Raw genomic sequence first — 13,911 nt, 5'->3', positions numbered from 1 at the left:
TTGTTATTGGACCCCACCATGTTGCAACCCGTGAAGAAGGTGAAGGGGAGTGGTGTTCACGGGAACGCCCTGAAAAGTGCAGTGCTGCATGTAGTGATGGGAGTTGGAGAATAGAAGGGGGAGGATGTGGGACCCGCTGACTACATTCCAACAAGGAATGCGCCAAATTGTCACCGTCCTCCCTCCCAAGATTCATTACCTGACCCTCTCATTTTCTATCTCTGCATCATTTGTCTGACAAAGCGCAAAATTGAGAGGGACTACCTTTTGGGGAAACTATACTGTGTGTGGAAGGCGTTGGTTTACACACATGCAATGCAGTGTGTGGTGTGATGTGATTTAAGACGGACGTCCATTGATGGGTGCATGCAACAGTTTGAGCTACGACGGACAGTTGGATGAGGGAGTCGTGGAAGAATGATAATGTGTGTACCCTCACTAGCTAACATAGGACTAGGAGGCTGGAGGCCCAGTGTGAGTTCACACACACTAACACCTCTACCTCTAGTCTAGTCTGTGGAGTGAGGCCTGTGCTGTGACCTGTGAGGAATCAGTAGAGAGCTACATAGTGCTTGCTTTTTCGCATTGCGTTTCTTTTATGGGCTTTTGGGCTTTGGGTTCCAAATAAGGCAATGCAATTCAATTATGCAGGGGCAAGCCTGTTAATGGATCGGGCTAACCCAATTGAGCCCATCTGACACAACCCAACTATACAGGGTCTACATTACATTTCTCAATTGTAATTGGCTATATGTATATCCAGTATAGTTGGATTGATCTTATCGGGTCAGACTTGATATTCTCAGATTAATAGTTGATTAGATCTTGGATCTATTATTGCAAAGCAACTGTCTAGTCTGGGAACCGGTTGTGCATGTGTATCTATCGAGACCAGAACCGACCCCCACAGCACAACTGCACAAGACAAGTTATATGCTGATGGGTACGGGTTTGTGGCGGACAAGCCCGTAAACCAGGGCAAGATTTTCCGGGTCGGGTTGACAATAGGGCGTAAGTCCAGTTTTACAAGTCCCGAGTGAGCGTGGTTGTCTGTCGCTTCAACGTTGTCGTCAATTCAAATGTCATCGTCAAAACTTATTAGCCTTCTCTATATGGTAAGGTAATATTTCTTTTAATACGTTAATTTAATTAGAAAGAACAACAAGGAGTGAAGGACCAAACATGAACATGCTGCCAGTTTCCTCGTCATTGACTTCTCATCTTTTGTCACAACTCACAAGACAATCCATGGACTTGGATGGAAAACCGTTACAAGCGAAGAACGCTTTCATTTCCAATTTTCAATTTTCAATACACAGTAAAATGTCAATACCCATATTTTATGCATTAACGCCCGCCCATGAATTGACATCAATTCCGAGCAGATACCTATCTCAACAGTACTTTTAGTCTACAAATTTTGATCCTGGGTTGAACCTTCATTCTCCCAACAAACAAAACAACTGAGACCGTTGGGCCTTTCTGTTTTTTAAATACTGGGCTTTTGATTTGGATTACAAAGCCCAATTTCATGGGTACAGTCTGCAAGGGTAGTATTGTCATTTACGCGTTTTACCTACAGTTAAAAAAACTAACAACGTGGTTGGTTTGTGGGTTGCCCTTATATGTTTGAGCATTTAACTGTTCATTAACAATCTCTTTCCTTTTTTTAGGACTGTGATGCATGCACATCCCAATTTTGATAAAAAGGGAATTTCTGAAAAGACAAATACCCTTATTGGATTCACATTTAGTTAAACATTCTCTCTGTGACTTAAGAAAGGGTCCATTTGGGTTGCTTAGAAATCCCATGAAATTGGAATTGGAGTTGTATATTCGTATACTTGTTCGGTTCAGAAGAGAATTGAAATCAAACTCCATTAGATATATATAACTCCCAATTAGGGTTCGTGTCAGGCAAAGAAAAATAGGGTTTGGGTTTTTTTTTTTTTTTGAGATTTTTATTCCCATAGGGAGACATCGGAATGGCCATTCCCCCAAATGGTGAATGCCATTTCAGCAGGAATCAGAATCCCATTCTACTCAACCAAACTCCAATTCCGGACCCTTATTCTTATGAACCAAACAAAGAGATCCTAAAATATTATATTTGCCTGGAATCTAAATTCTGAAATGCTATTCCACACTAAAGGGTAAATTCGTCAGAAAGGGTTACCAAACTGGATTAATTAAACACATGCTTGAGTTTATATATACTGCTCCTTTTTTCTCTGCATCAAAACAAAGCCAGAACCCATAAGGCACCAAATCTATATTCTTCCCAATGGAGTTGTGCGGTAAACTTAGATGCCATGTATACTTCCTTTCCTTCTGCATTTTTGTTTTCTTGCTCTCTTTTCTATGTTTCTCTTAAATCTCAGAACAACCAGTAGGCACGCTTTTTGCTTTGCACCAGTCTCTCTTTTCTTTTCTTTTCTTTTTTTCCACATTTTTTCTTTAAAGCATTATCTGTTATGCATGTTCTTCTCCAATCTACACATGGTTCAAATCATTAATCTCGTAAGAAAGCATGCATTTCTTCCTTCTTTCTCTTCCCTTTTGTTGCTGGTTTTCTGTGTTCATAGCTTTTGGCTCTTCCCCCATCTCGCATTCTTTGTTGATGTTTCTAATCTCTTTCATTCTTGTACTTCGCTTCATCGAACAGATAATGGAGATAATCTCAGTGCTTGTAGTGCTGGGGCTATTGAGCACGAAAGGAGCAGAGTGCAGGAGAGCAAGGATTCTAGATTCTTTCCAATACTCTGCAATGAGTTGCAGAGCACACAGTGCTTCGTTGACAGATTACGGAGGAGTGGGCGACGGACAGACTTTGAACACAAAGGCCTTCCAGTCAGCAATCGATCATCTGAGCCAATTCGCTTCGGAAGGCGGTGCCCAGCTGTTCGTTCCCCCGGGACGATGGTTAACCGGAAGCTTCAATCTCACCAGCCATTTCACCCTTTACCTCCACAGAGACGCCGTCTTGCTAGCATCTCAGGTTCGCTCACATTACTAGGACTAGGAGATTTTCACCATCTGAACTTTGAACTAATATCCCGTTCAGATTCAGTTATTCAGTTACAGTAAGCATCAACCCATTAATCTTCTCCACGTTAAATTTTGTTTGAACATTCAGTTACAGTAAGCATCAACCCATTAATCTTCTCCACGTTAAATTTTGTTTGAACATTAAAAAAGGGACCCACGACGTGGCAAACAACTCCCGTCTCCCGGTATGTATGTAGTAGGCCCTTTGATGATCCAATTGCATTAGGGCTTGTTTGGATTGATTCTTCAAATTCAAAGAAATGAAACTGGGCAAGGTCAAGGCTAGGGTTTTCCTGGTTAAAAGGTAGATGATCAGAAAAAGAAAACGAATACGTACGTATACGACTCTGCTTGGAAAAACATTAAAACAGCTTAAGCTATAGCCCTATAGCTAGGTCTGAGAGTCTGAGACTGGCTGACACCAGTCCTGGGACATCACACCAAATTTAACGCTTCATTATTTTTTTACGGTACCAAACCCAAATGCAAAAGTTTACTCAACTTGGGATTTGATCAGGACGTGAGCCAATGGCCAGTGATCGAGCCCTTGCCATCATACGGTAGAGGGAGAGATACAGCCGGTGGAAGGTACGTCAGCTTAATCTTCGGAACCAACCTCACCGACGTTGTAATTACAGGTACGAAACGGAACCGTGATCTCTTCTTTCATCTTCCTTTCTGATTTTGATCGATAGATGATGAATGATGATCTTTTTGGCCCCACTTTGATGATGAATTCGATTTCAGGGGATAATGGCACGATAGACGGCCAGGGTGCTCTCTGGTGGCAGAAATTCCACAAGGGCCAGCTTAAGTACACCCGGCCCTACCTGATCGAAATCATGTTCTCCGATCAGGTTCAGATCTCCAATCTCATGCTGGTGAATTCCCCATCATGGAACGTCCATCCCGTCTATAGCAGGTAACTACGATAATACAGCCTATACTGCTTCACTTCACATCCACAGAACCACAGTTGATTTTATAAGAATTGATTTATGGGAAAGTGTTTTTTTGAAAACAAAATATGCAGCAACGTTCTGGTCCAAGGCATCACCATCATAGCCCCCGTTACATCTCCAAACACCGATGGCATCAACCCAGGTTCGTTTTCGTTTTTTGTTTTCACTTTCCTTGCAACGCAACGTTTCTGAATTCTGAGTTCCGACATACAAGATACAACGTTTCTGGTTCATTTGCAGATTCATCCACAAACGTCCGAATTGAAGATTGCTACATAGTGTCTGGGGATGACTGTGTGGCCGTGAAAAGCGGGTGGGATCGCCTTTGGGATGCCGACCAAAGGATTAGTGATCAGACGGCTGACATGCATTTCGCCCGACAGTGCTGTGATCGCACTGGGAAGTGAGATGTCCGGTGGGATAGAGGACGTGAGGGCCGAAGACATCTTGGCCATCAATTCGGAATCCGGAGTCCGCATCAAGACAGCAGTAGGGAGGGGAGGGTACGTGAAAGATGTATACGTGAGGGGAATGACGATGAAAACCATGAAGTGGGCCTTCTGGATGACGGGCAATTATGGGTCCCATCCCGACAACAAGTACGACCCCAACGCGCTTCCCGTGATCAACGGAATCAATTACCGGGACATGGTGGCGGAGAACGTCACCATGGCCGCCAGGTTGGAGGGAATTGCCGGAGATCAGTTCACCGGAATTTGCATATCAAATGTGACGATCGGGCTGGCGCACAAGGCGAAGAAGGTGCCGTGGACATGCAGCGATATCGAAGGGATCACGAGCGGCGTGACGCCTGCGCCGTGTGCTCTGTTGCCGGATCAGGGACCCCAGGGGCTCACCAGTTGCGCTTTCCCCACCGACAGCCTGCCCATCGATACTGTTCAACTGCAGACCTGCTCTTACGCGATGAAGTACCTATAGTTAATAGTACCAGTCCTAGACTTGTCCTATAATTTACTAGTATTTGTTCTCTTTTGTATCAGCTCAACAGAGCTTTATGCAATATGTAGTGGATTTAGAAGTTCAATATACACTGAATCAATTAGTAACACCTTAACAAAGTTGCATACTTCAAGCTGATTTTTGGGGCACTAAGTATCTATTGTTGCGTGTCTTAAAACATATGAAAATGAAATAAGTGCCAGCTCTTGGCCACAAATTGCTCCACCATATCCAGAATTCTATCGCTGCAAAGCAGATAGGCACCAGCGATAGGCACCACAAATTGCTCCAAAAAATTTGTTGCGCTTTTAAGTTTGGAGACAAAACTGGCACTAATCTCTGTGACATGGGTGTATGATTCTTGTTGTCAGGATGGAAGGCCCACATGGAAGTCACTAGTTTTGTCCTAATCTGTGACATGGGTGTATGATTTAGCTAATCCATGCTATTTGACAGGTAATCTAATTTAAATAAAGTTAACTATAGTAAAATTTAAAATTTTGGATTTGATAAATTTAATTGGATATCAGTTAGTTGGGGTCAATTATAGTAATTGGATTTAAATGGAATTAGTTAATTAGTAAGGCATGTTAAATTTGTAGTTTTGGTAGCCATTCGCACTAGGAAGAAACTTGCTTAACTGCAACCTCTAGGTTCTAAGAGAATGGCAAGAAATTATTTAAGGATCCATACAGTACAACTCATCCCGTTGACACCTTATCTAAAAGCTGAGAAAGAGTTGATGAGCCGTACAACTTTATAAATATTCTTGTCCAATGCTCTAAACCAATAATATGCCCTTGATACTGGTGGTAAGTATAACAGCACCAACATGGTCTACAAGGACCTGCACAAATACAGATTTGGGGTTTGATAAAATTTTGGTCTCTGATCACACAACATAATTTGTTTCAAGTTTACAGAATATCATAACTTAACCACGGGACATCTCAGTTACGGTCCTCGTCTCTTATTTGTAAGGATTGTGATAGGAATGAATTGAACCTTGAGAAACCGATCTACAGTATTTGCAGCAATTACCAATTTACGATCTCATACATCCTAATGAATTGGGCCAGGGTTGAACTTCACAGATTCCGTCCATATGAGTTCCTTGATGTTCTCTTCAGTGAATGATGGTTGCTCAAAATCAAAAACAAAAGGCCTTGAGCAAACAGGCTCATCGTTGATATCATGTAGAGATGAAAGATATGGGTGACACAGTGCGTCATCGACTGCAAAAAACAAGAGTTGGAAAAGGCTCTAGTAAGCCATTACTCAAGGATGCTGTCACTGAAAGTAACACTATCTATTTTCATTATACCTGTGATACGCTTGTTTGGATCAAACACAAGCATTTTCTCCAGAAAATCAAGAGCACCGGGAGACATATTGGGGAATCTAGCAGAAAATTGCTGTCTGGGGTATTGTGGAAGCTGCCGAACATATCTCCGGGCATTATCGCTTCGAAGAAACCCAAGACTGGCATCGTCAGGTGAACCTATCAACTTTTTTTAAGGAAAAGGAAAAGAAAGCACAGTTTGTCATAATCAAACATAACCATTCCAATGAGAGTGCAACCTCACTTTTCATTATACAGTAGTATATATTTTCATATTCTTTCTAGAAAGTGACATATTTTGTAATCTTTCAAGGCTTTCTTTGGTTCTTTGAAATAAAGAGTACCTAGGACTATCATCAATATTTGGTCTTGATTTCATGAAAAGTATCATAACAATATTGCCCACGCATACTGATTTAGAGTGGAGAAATTTTGTGCCTTTTGTTTATAAGGAACAGATGTGACATATCAGTAATCAAAGCTTAGGTAAATAAGCTTTTTGCTTTTTGTTTCTTAAGATTGCTTAGATATTCAAGCTCGAGTTCTAAATACAGGACCATTCAGATTTCTATGATATGCTGGCCAGTGAAGTAATCATATTCCAGAAGAACCAGCTAAAAGTAGTTATATTCTAAGGATCACATGGCCAGAAATAATCGCCATTCTGAGTAGACGCAGAACAAGAATGCTTGACACAACGCTCTGAATTGGTAAGTGGTGCTATTTTCATCAAAAATAAAAAATAAAAATAAAAACTGAGAGAAAAGAAATGAAAGATGCTAATGCAACATCTTGGTTGGTTAAGAAGCAGAAACAGTGCAAGGCTCTCCAGCACAAATTAATTAGAACCATGAAAGTTACAAGGAGTACCTCTGTGATAAGCCTCAATTGATGAACATAATCTTTGCCTGTAAACAGGGGTTCCCGTGTCATGATTTCACCAAGTATGCAACCCACTGACCAAATATCAATTGCAGAAGTATATTCTGAACAATTTAGTAGCAACTCTGGTGCTCGATACCACCGAGTGACAACATACTCAGTCATGAAATCTGTTTCAGATGTTGTCCTTGCCAATCCAAAGTCACCAATCTTAAGATCACAGTTAGCATTTAGAAACAAATTGCTTGGCTTGAGATCACGGTGGAGGACATTCAATGAGTGTACATACTTTAATCCTCGCAACAACTGATATAAGAAGTACTGCAGAAGTAACAGAGACATATTAATATCATGCTAATGTTTACTCCAAACAAGTTAACAAAACAGTATTAAAAAACAGAAATATGTTGGAATACTTCTAGTTTGTAAAAATATCAGGGGTATTGAGCAAGTTCATAGGATGTTTCACATATACCTTCCACTAAGACCAACACTCTCCTTTTTTACAGGTAAATTAGGATAGAATTTGCATTGTTTAATAAAGAGTGCAACCAACTAAGTTATGGTCCAATCCCAGCTATTCTTCAATTTAGCAGTATTTTTGTAACCTCTATTGTAGGGTACACATCTAGCAATTGTTCTTAAGAATTTACCATTCCAATATTGTGAGTTATGTTTACATTTAGTTCTGGAGGGCCAATAGTTGCACTAGAGGTCAATTTGTTACAAGTTGAAAAGGGCAAAGGGGAAGGTTAAAAAGAATCTATGCTGATGTAATCAATCATTCATAGAGAGAGAGAGACGAGAGAGAGAGAGAGAAGAGAAGAGAGGAGAGAGGAGAAGAGGAAGATACGATTGAGAGTCTCAAAAACATATCTGGTGGCAGCCAGTTTGTTTATTTACATTAGCTTAATATAAAGGAATGAGAAATTACAAGTATGCCCCTGGTGGCACTCCCTAGTAACAAGCTAATAAGAAAGAAAGAAACTAACTGGTTGACAGCATCTTAAGCTGACAGCACACTAACAACAACTGTAAAATAACAATTAAATAATCCTCACAACACTCCCCCTCAAGTTGGGCTGAATATGTCTATCATGCCCAGCTTGTCACATAACTCATTGTGCCACGAGTATGGAAGTCCTTTTGTGAGGATATCAGCAAGTTGTTCCTTAGAGTTGACATAAGGTATGCAAATTTCCATTTTTTCCAATTTTTCCCTTATGAAGTGTTTGTCCACTTCAATGTGCTTGGTCCTCTCATGTAGGACAGGGTTGCTGGCGAGGTTTATGGCTGCCTTGTTGTCACAGTAAAGAGACGTAGGATTATGAACAACAACTCCAAGCTCCCCTAGAAGGTTTTTTAGCCAAAGGACTTCAGCCGCCCCATGTGCCATAGCTCTATATTCAGCTTCAACACTTGACCTTGCTACCACACTTTGTTTCTTGCTTTTCCAGGTCACTAGGTTTCCTCCCACAAATGTGCAATACCCACTTGTGGATTTTCTATCATCCATAGCACCTGCCCAATCAGCATCTATAAAGACTTCCACCTTTACGTGATTATATTTACTGAATAGTAGACTTGTTCCTAGATACTTTTTTAAGTATTTAAGAACTCTCTCTGCTGCCTCCATGTGTGGTTTCTTAGGAGAGTGCATGAATTGGCTCAGGACCCCAACTGAATAGGCAATGTCTGGATGGATCATGGACAAATAAATCAACTTTCCCACTAACCTTTGGAACTGTTTCACATCTTTCAGAGGTTCACCATCACAGTCACCCAATTTGTTATCAACATCCATTGGAGTATCTGTTGGCCTTGCGCCTAACTTGCCTGTCTTGTAACAGATCAAGGGTGTACTTCCTTTGATAAATGAAGATACCCCTTTTTGACCGGGCGACTTCAATTCCAAGAAAATACTTTAGGGGACCTAAATCTTTTACTTCAAATTTAGATGCAAGGAATTGTTTTAATTTTTGTATTTCTAAACTCCAATTCCGTGTAATGATGATATCATTCACATACACTATGAATACAACAACATGTTCCTGACATCTCTTCACAAAGAGTGTGTGATCAAGCTGACATTGCTTGAACCCTACCAGCTGAACTAAACTGCCATGTGAAACTTACTAAACCAAGCCCTGGGAGATTGTTTTAAACCATAAAGAGACTCTCATCTTGTGCACCTTATTTTCACTTCCCTTGGCACAAAATCCTGGGGGTTGAACCATGTACACTTCCTCCTCTAGGTCACCATTTAAAAAGGCATTCTTTATGTCCAGTTGATGCAATTCCCAGTCAAGGTTAACAGCTAATGACAGGCAGACCCTAATTGAGTTCATCTTAGCTACTGGAGCAAAAGTCTCATCATAGTCAACCCCATACACTTGAGTGTACCCCTTGGCTACTAATCTTGTTTTGTACCTTTCAACTGTCTTGTCCGCTTTGTGTTTAACTGTAAACACCCACTTACACCCCACTGGGTCTTTCTCCCTTGGAAGATCCACCAATTCTCAAGCTCGATTTTTATGGAGAGCATTAATCTCCTCCTTAATAGCATCTGTCTATTTAGGGCATTTTAAGGCTTCTGCAACATTTCTGGGTACAGAGATGCAATCAACTGCAGATAGGAAGGCTCGGTATGAGGGGAAATGTGATCATAGGAGACATACTGGGTAATGGGGTGTTTTGTAGTGTATGGGCTGGCTCTTTTTCTTTGAGCAATAGGAATATCAAGGTCAACCACAGTAGGAGTAGGAGTATCAATAGGTGCAATAGGGTTTGGACTTACTTCCTGGGAGTCTAACAGTGTCGGTTGCTCAATGTTTGACTACTCCACATCTCTATCACACAGTTGATCTCTACGGCGTGTACATTGGAAGACACGAAAGGGAGCAAGGTTCGGAATAGAAGGAAGAGAGACTTGGCGGACCTGAACCTGCTTCTCCTTTTCCACACTACTCTCCCCCTAAGGAGAAGCAAGGAAGAATGGTTCAAATTCAAAGGACACATCCATAGACACAAAAAACTTATGACTAGCGGGATCAAAGCACCGATACCCTTTTTGAGATGAGGGATACCTAGAAAGATACAAGGAATGGACCGAGGGTCTAACTTACCCCGAGATGGAGACAAATCATGGACAAAGGCACGACAACCAAAAACTCTCATGGGAATGGAAAATAAAGGGGATTGAGGGAACAACAACTGATGAGGGGCCATGTAGTTCAGCACTCTGGAAGGCATGCGATTGATGACATAAGCAGCTGCAAGTATAGCATCCATCCAAAACCTTTTTGGAACATTCATGTGTAACATCATCCCTCGAGCTACCTCAAGGAGGTGTCTATTTTTTCTTTCTGCAACACCATTGAGCTCACTATGGAAATATTCATTTGCATTGTCTGATTGAAAGATTTATATTTCAACATGGAATTGCATAAACACCATCCTCTAGAAGTCTTTCACAATCTTTGGAACTTCATCTCTACTACGCATAGGGAATACCCATGTATAGCAAGAAAAATCATTGATCAATGTGATAAAGTACTTATACCCGCCCTCAAAGATTATAGTAGTAGGCCCCCATACATCAGAATACACAACATGATAAGAAAAACTTGATATTTTATTATTTGAGTGAAAAGTTATTCTACATTGTTTGCTCAACTGACATGTTTGACACTGGAACTTTGACATTGAACATGACTTAAATAAAACTGGAAACAAAGACTTTACTGTAAAGAGACTGAGCTGAATGGGCCCTAACAGCCTCTCTTGTAATATCTTTTATTTTATGTTGATGGGCCACACTTAATGGGCATGTTATTTATTCTTGTTTTATTTTTCTTTATGTAACTACCAAGCTGGCCGCCCACTTAAGGGCATTCTTGTCATCATCAAATTTTTAGATCTTAATAAAATAGGGTTAGAGGAGAATGGAGAATAATTCGACTCCTTCTCTTACCTCTTCTCTTCGCCATCTTCTCTTGTACAGTTATTCAAACCTGTTTTATTATGCTAATCACTAAGTTTGATCTTGATATTAAAGGACTAATTTACATCTTGGTATTAGAGCGGGTTTAGTTCCTCTTCCTTCTTTTTCTTCGTTCTTGTACACTCTAAAATCAAGAGAGTGTATGGAGAGATAGGTCATCTATAGTATAGAGAATCACTTGCCTAGTTGGTAGAAGGGTTTGGAGAGTTTAGTTCTTGCTAGATTTTTCCAAGAAGTGATGTTGTTCTGTTGTTGCCCGAAACCCTAGCCAACTAGAGATTTTCGAGGTTACCAGGAAAGGTGAATCTCGGGTGTGGCGCTCTGTGCTTGGAAGGTGTCTTGTGACTGCTAAAGGAGGGCGGTTCAGGTTTGGAAGAGTTTGGGTTAGTCTGGTAGGTGCGGCAGCATCTTCTCTCTTCCTTTCATCAGTTGGATAGAGCAAAACCCTAGCTTTTCAAGCACCCGAGTTCTGGTTTGACTTCAAGTAAGTTTACATAGTCAAAATTTCTGTTCTTTGATTTCTGTTTGATTAATGGAGACATACGGAAGTGAGTTCAAGCAGGTGTCGGTTTCCGGACCTGCCTCGGTAGATTCCGTTTTGACTGGTGTTACCACAATTAAGCTAGATGGGACGAACTATTTGGTTTGGGCACAGTCTATAAAAATCTATGTTTGTAATAGAGGAAAACTCGAGTATCTCGTAGGCAGTAAGGTGAAACCTGAAGAGACAGACCCTGAATTTGAAAAATGGATGCAAGAGAACTATACTGTTATAGGATGGTTAGTCAACTCTATGCAACCCCATATAAGCCAGCACTATCTCTGGATGTCTTCGGCAAAGGAGATATGGGACAGTGTAACTAAGACCTATTCACAGAAACTGAATGTAGCCAAAGCGTACAAATTGAAAAGTGATGTGAAAAACCTGAGACAGAGGGAGAAGAGTGTAGCAATCTACTACTCTATACTAAAATCCCTATGGCAGGAAATTGATGTTATGGAGACAGTGGTATGAGAGAGTAAAAAGGATGCTGAAATGTATAGAAAGCTGGTGGAGAGAAATAGGGTGTTTGAGTTTCTCACTGGACTCAACCCTGAGTTTGATATTATCAAACAGAATATTTTGGATAGGGATGAGGTTTCTCTTTCACAGGCATATGCTATGATAAGTAGTGAGGAGAGTAGGCAGTATGTTTAGTTGTAGAGTCCACCTACAGAACATTTTGCACATGCGGGAATGAAACCAAAGGGCCCTATTGAGAAAAGAGAGCATGTGTGTGAATATTGCAAGAAACCACGGCATACAAAGGACACCTGCTAGAAGCTTCATCCTAGACTTCTCCCTGATAGATTTAAGAACAATAATAACCCTAAGAAGGGCAATCAGGTGGGAAAACCCAAGACTGCTAATGTTGCTGCAGTACCTGAAGGGGGAAGTAAGGAGAGTGAAGAAAAATCAACCATTGAGCAATTGGTTGCAATGAAGTTGGATTTCGAGAAGTATGGGAGGCTCCTAAATCACCTGGAAGCTACAGTTTCTTTAGCTCACCCTTCCAACAATCTCTTTACAAGAGTGTATGGGAAAGAAATGAAAGGCAAGGTGTGTAAACTACACAAATCTATTTATGGTCTCAAACAATCTCCTCGGGCTTGGTTTAAGAGATTTCGGGCTGCTCTTGTCTCCTTTGGCTACATTCAAACACAATCTGATCATACACTGTTCTTGAAGAGAAATGACTCTCTAGTGACCTTCTTGATCGTTTATGTTGATGACATTGTGGTCACGGGTAATGACATTGAAGAGGCCAATAAACTAAAAGGATTTCTCAACTCTGAATTTGAAATCAAAGACTTGGGAGATCTTCGGTATTTCTTGGGCATTGAAGTTGCTCGGTCTAAGGATGGTATTTTCATATCTAAGCGCAAATATGTCCTTGATCTTCTTGCTGAAACTGGTAAACTTGGAGCTAAACCTATCTCCACTTCCATTGATCCTAATCATAAGCTTTCTGCCACAAATGGTGAACCTTTGTTTGATAAGGAAGTGTTTCAGAGACTGCTTGGGAAGTTGTTATACCTTTGTATGACTCGGCCAAATATTTCCAATGCAGTAAGTGTTATTAGTCAGGTTATGCATTCTCCCAAAGATACCCATCTAGTTGCTGCAAAAAGGGTTCTGTGCTACTTGAAAGGTACTCTAGGGAAAGGTATTCTATTTGCTAAGCATGGTCGCATGAAGCTGGAAGCCTTTACTGATGCATATTGGGCAGGATGTATTGATGACAGAAAGTCCACCTCTGGTTATTGTGCTCTGGTTGCTGGGAATATTGTGTCTTGGAGGAGTAAGAAACAATCAGTAGTTGCTAGATCCTCAGCTTAAGCAGAATACAGGGCAATGGCTCATGGTGTGTCAGAATTACTATGGCTACGATCCCTTCTAGAGGAATTGGGGGTAGACTACGAGAAACCAATGATGCTCTATTGTGACAACCAAGCTGTTATCAACATTGAGTAGAAAATCTTATGTGCTGATTTCAACCAAGCTTCTTATGAAAGGGAGAGTAGAAAGTTGGAGATTTCAGCAAGAGAGGAAAGGGGAGAAAAGAGAAGAAGGTCGACCAGGATAGATTGACATAACCCTAGCCGTCAGCCCCCCATTCTATTTATAATTAACTTAAGTATGAGATATTACAAGGATGCCCTTAATAGGGCGG

At 40.9% G+C, this 13,911-nt stretch overlaps 2 protein-coding genes across 4 annotated transcripts in view; one reads left to right on the top strand and one right to left on the bottom strand.

The window, feature by feature from the left end:
* The first annotated feature begins 2,154 nt into the window (after window positions 1–2,154).
* LOC148879832 (putative polygalacturonase) lies at window positions 2,155–5,089 on the top strand. The gene is given in 7 exon segments (XM_088961539.1): window positions 2,155–2,314; window positions 2,666–2,998; window positions 3,566–3,686; window positions 3,796–3,970; window positions 4,082–4,152; window positions 4,251–4,329; window positions 4,331–5,089. Coding segments are annotated over 7 exon segments (1,428 nt in total). The 5' UTR covers window positions 2,155–2,284; the 3' UTR covers window positions 4,950–5,089.
* A 516-nt stretch (window positions 5,090–5,605) lies between these two features.
* The window catches only part of LOC148879830 (mitogen-activated protein kinase homolog MMK2-like), a 41,819-nt gene continuing 33,513 nt past the window's right edge, over window positions 5,606–13,911 (bottom strand). For all 3 annotated transcript variants that reach the window (XM_088961541.1, XM_088961543.1, XM_088961540.1), the window contains 3 exons: window positions 7,183–7,515; window positions 6,295–6,478; window positions 5,606–6,205 (listed from right to left, as the gene is read on the bottom strand). In XM_088961541.1, coding sequence (XP_088817667.1) covers window positions 6,033–6,205; window positions 6,295–6,478; window positions 7,183–7,515 — 690 coding nt within the window. In that variant the 3' untranslated portion in view covers window positions 5,606–6,032. The remainder of the gene's footprint in view (window positions 6,206–6,294; window positions 6,479–7,182; window positions 7,516–13,911) is intronic.

This window comes from Nelumbo lutea, chromosome 1 (assembly GCF_056320005.1).
Source record: "Nelumbo lutea isolate HS-2025 chromosome 1, American lotus-T2T, whole genome shotgun sequence".
Classification (NCBI taxonomy): domain Eukaryota; kingdom Viridiplantae; phylum Streptophyta; class Magnoliopsida; order Proteales; family Nelumbonaceae; genus Nelumbo; species Nelumbo lutea.
This window is presented reverse-complemented; position numbering and strand designations above follow the sequence as displayed.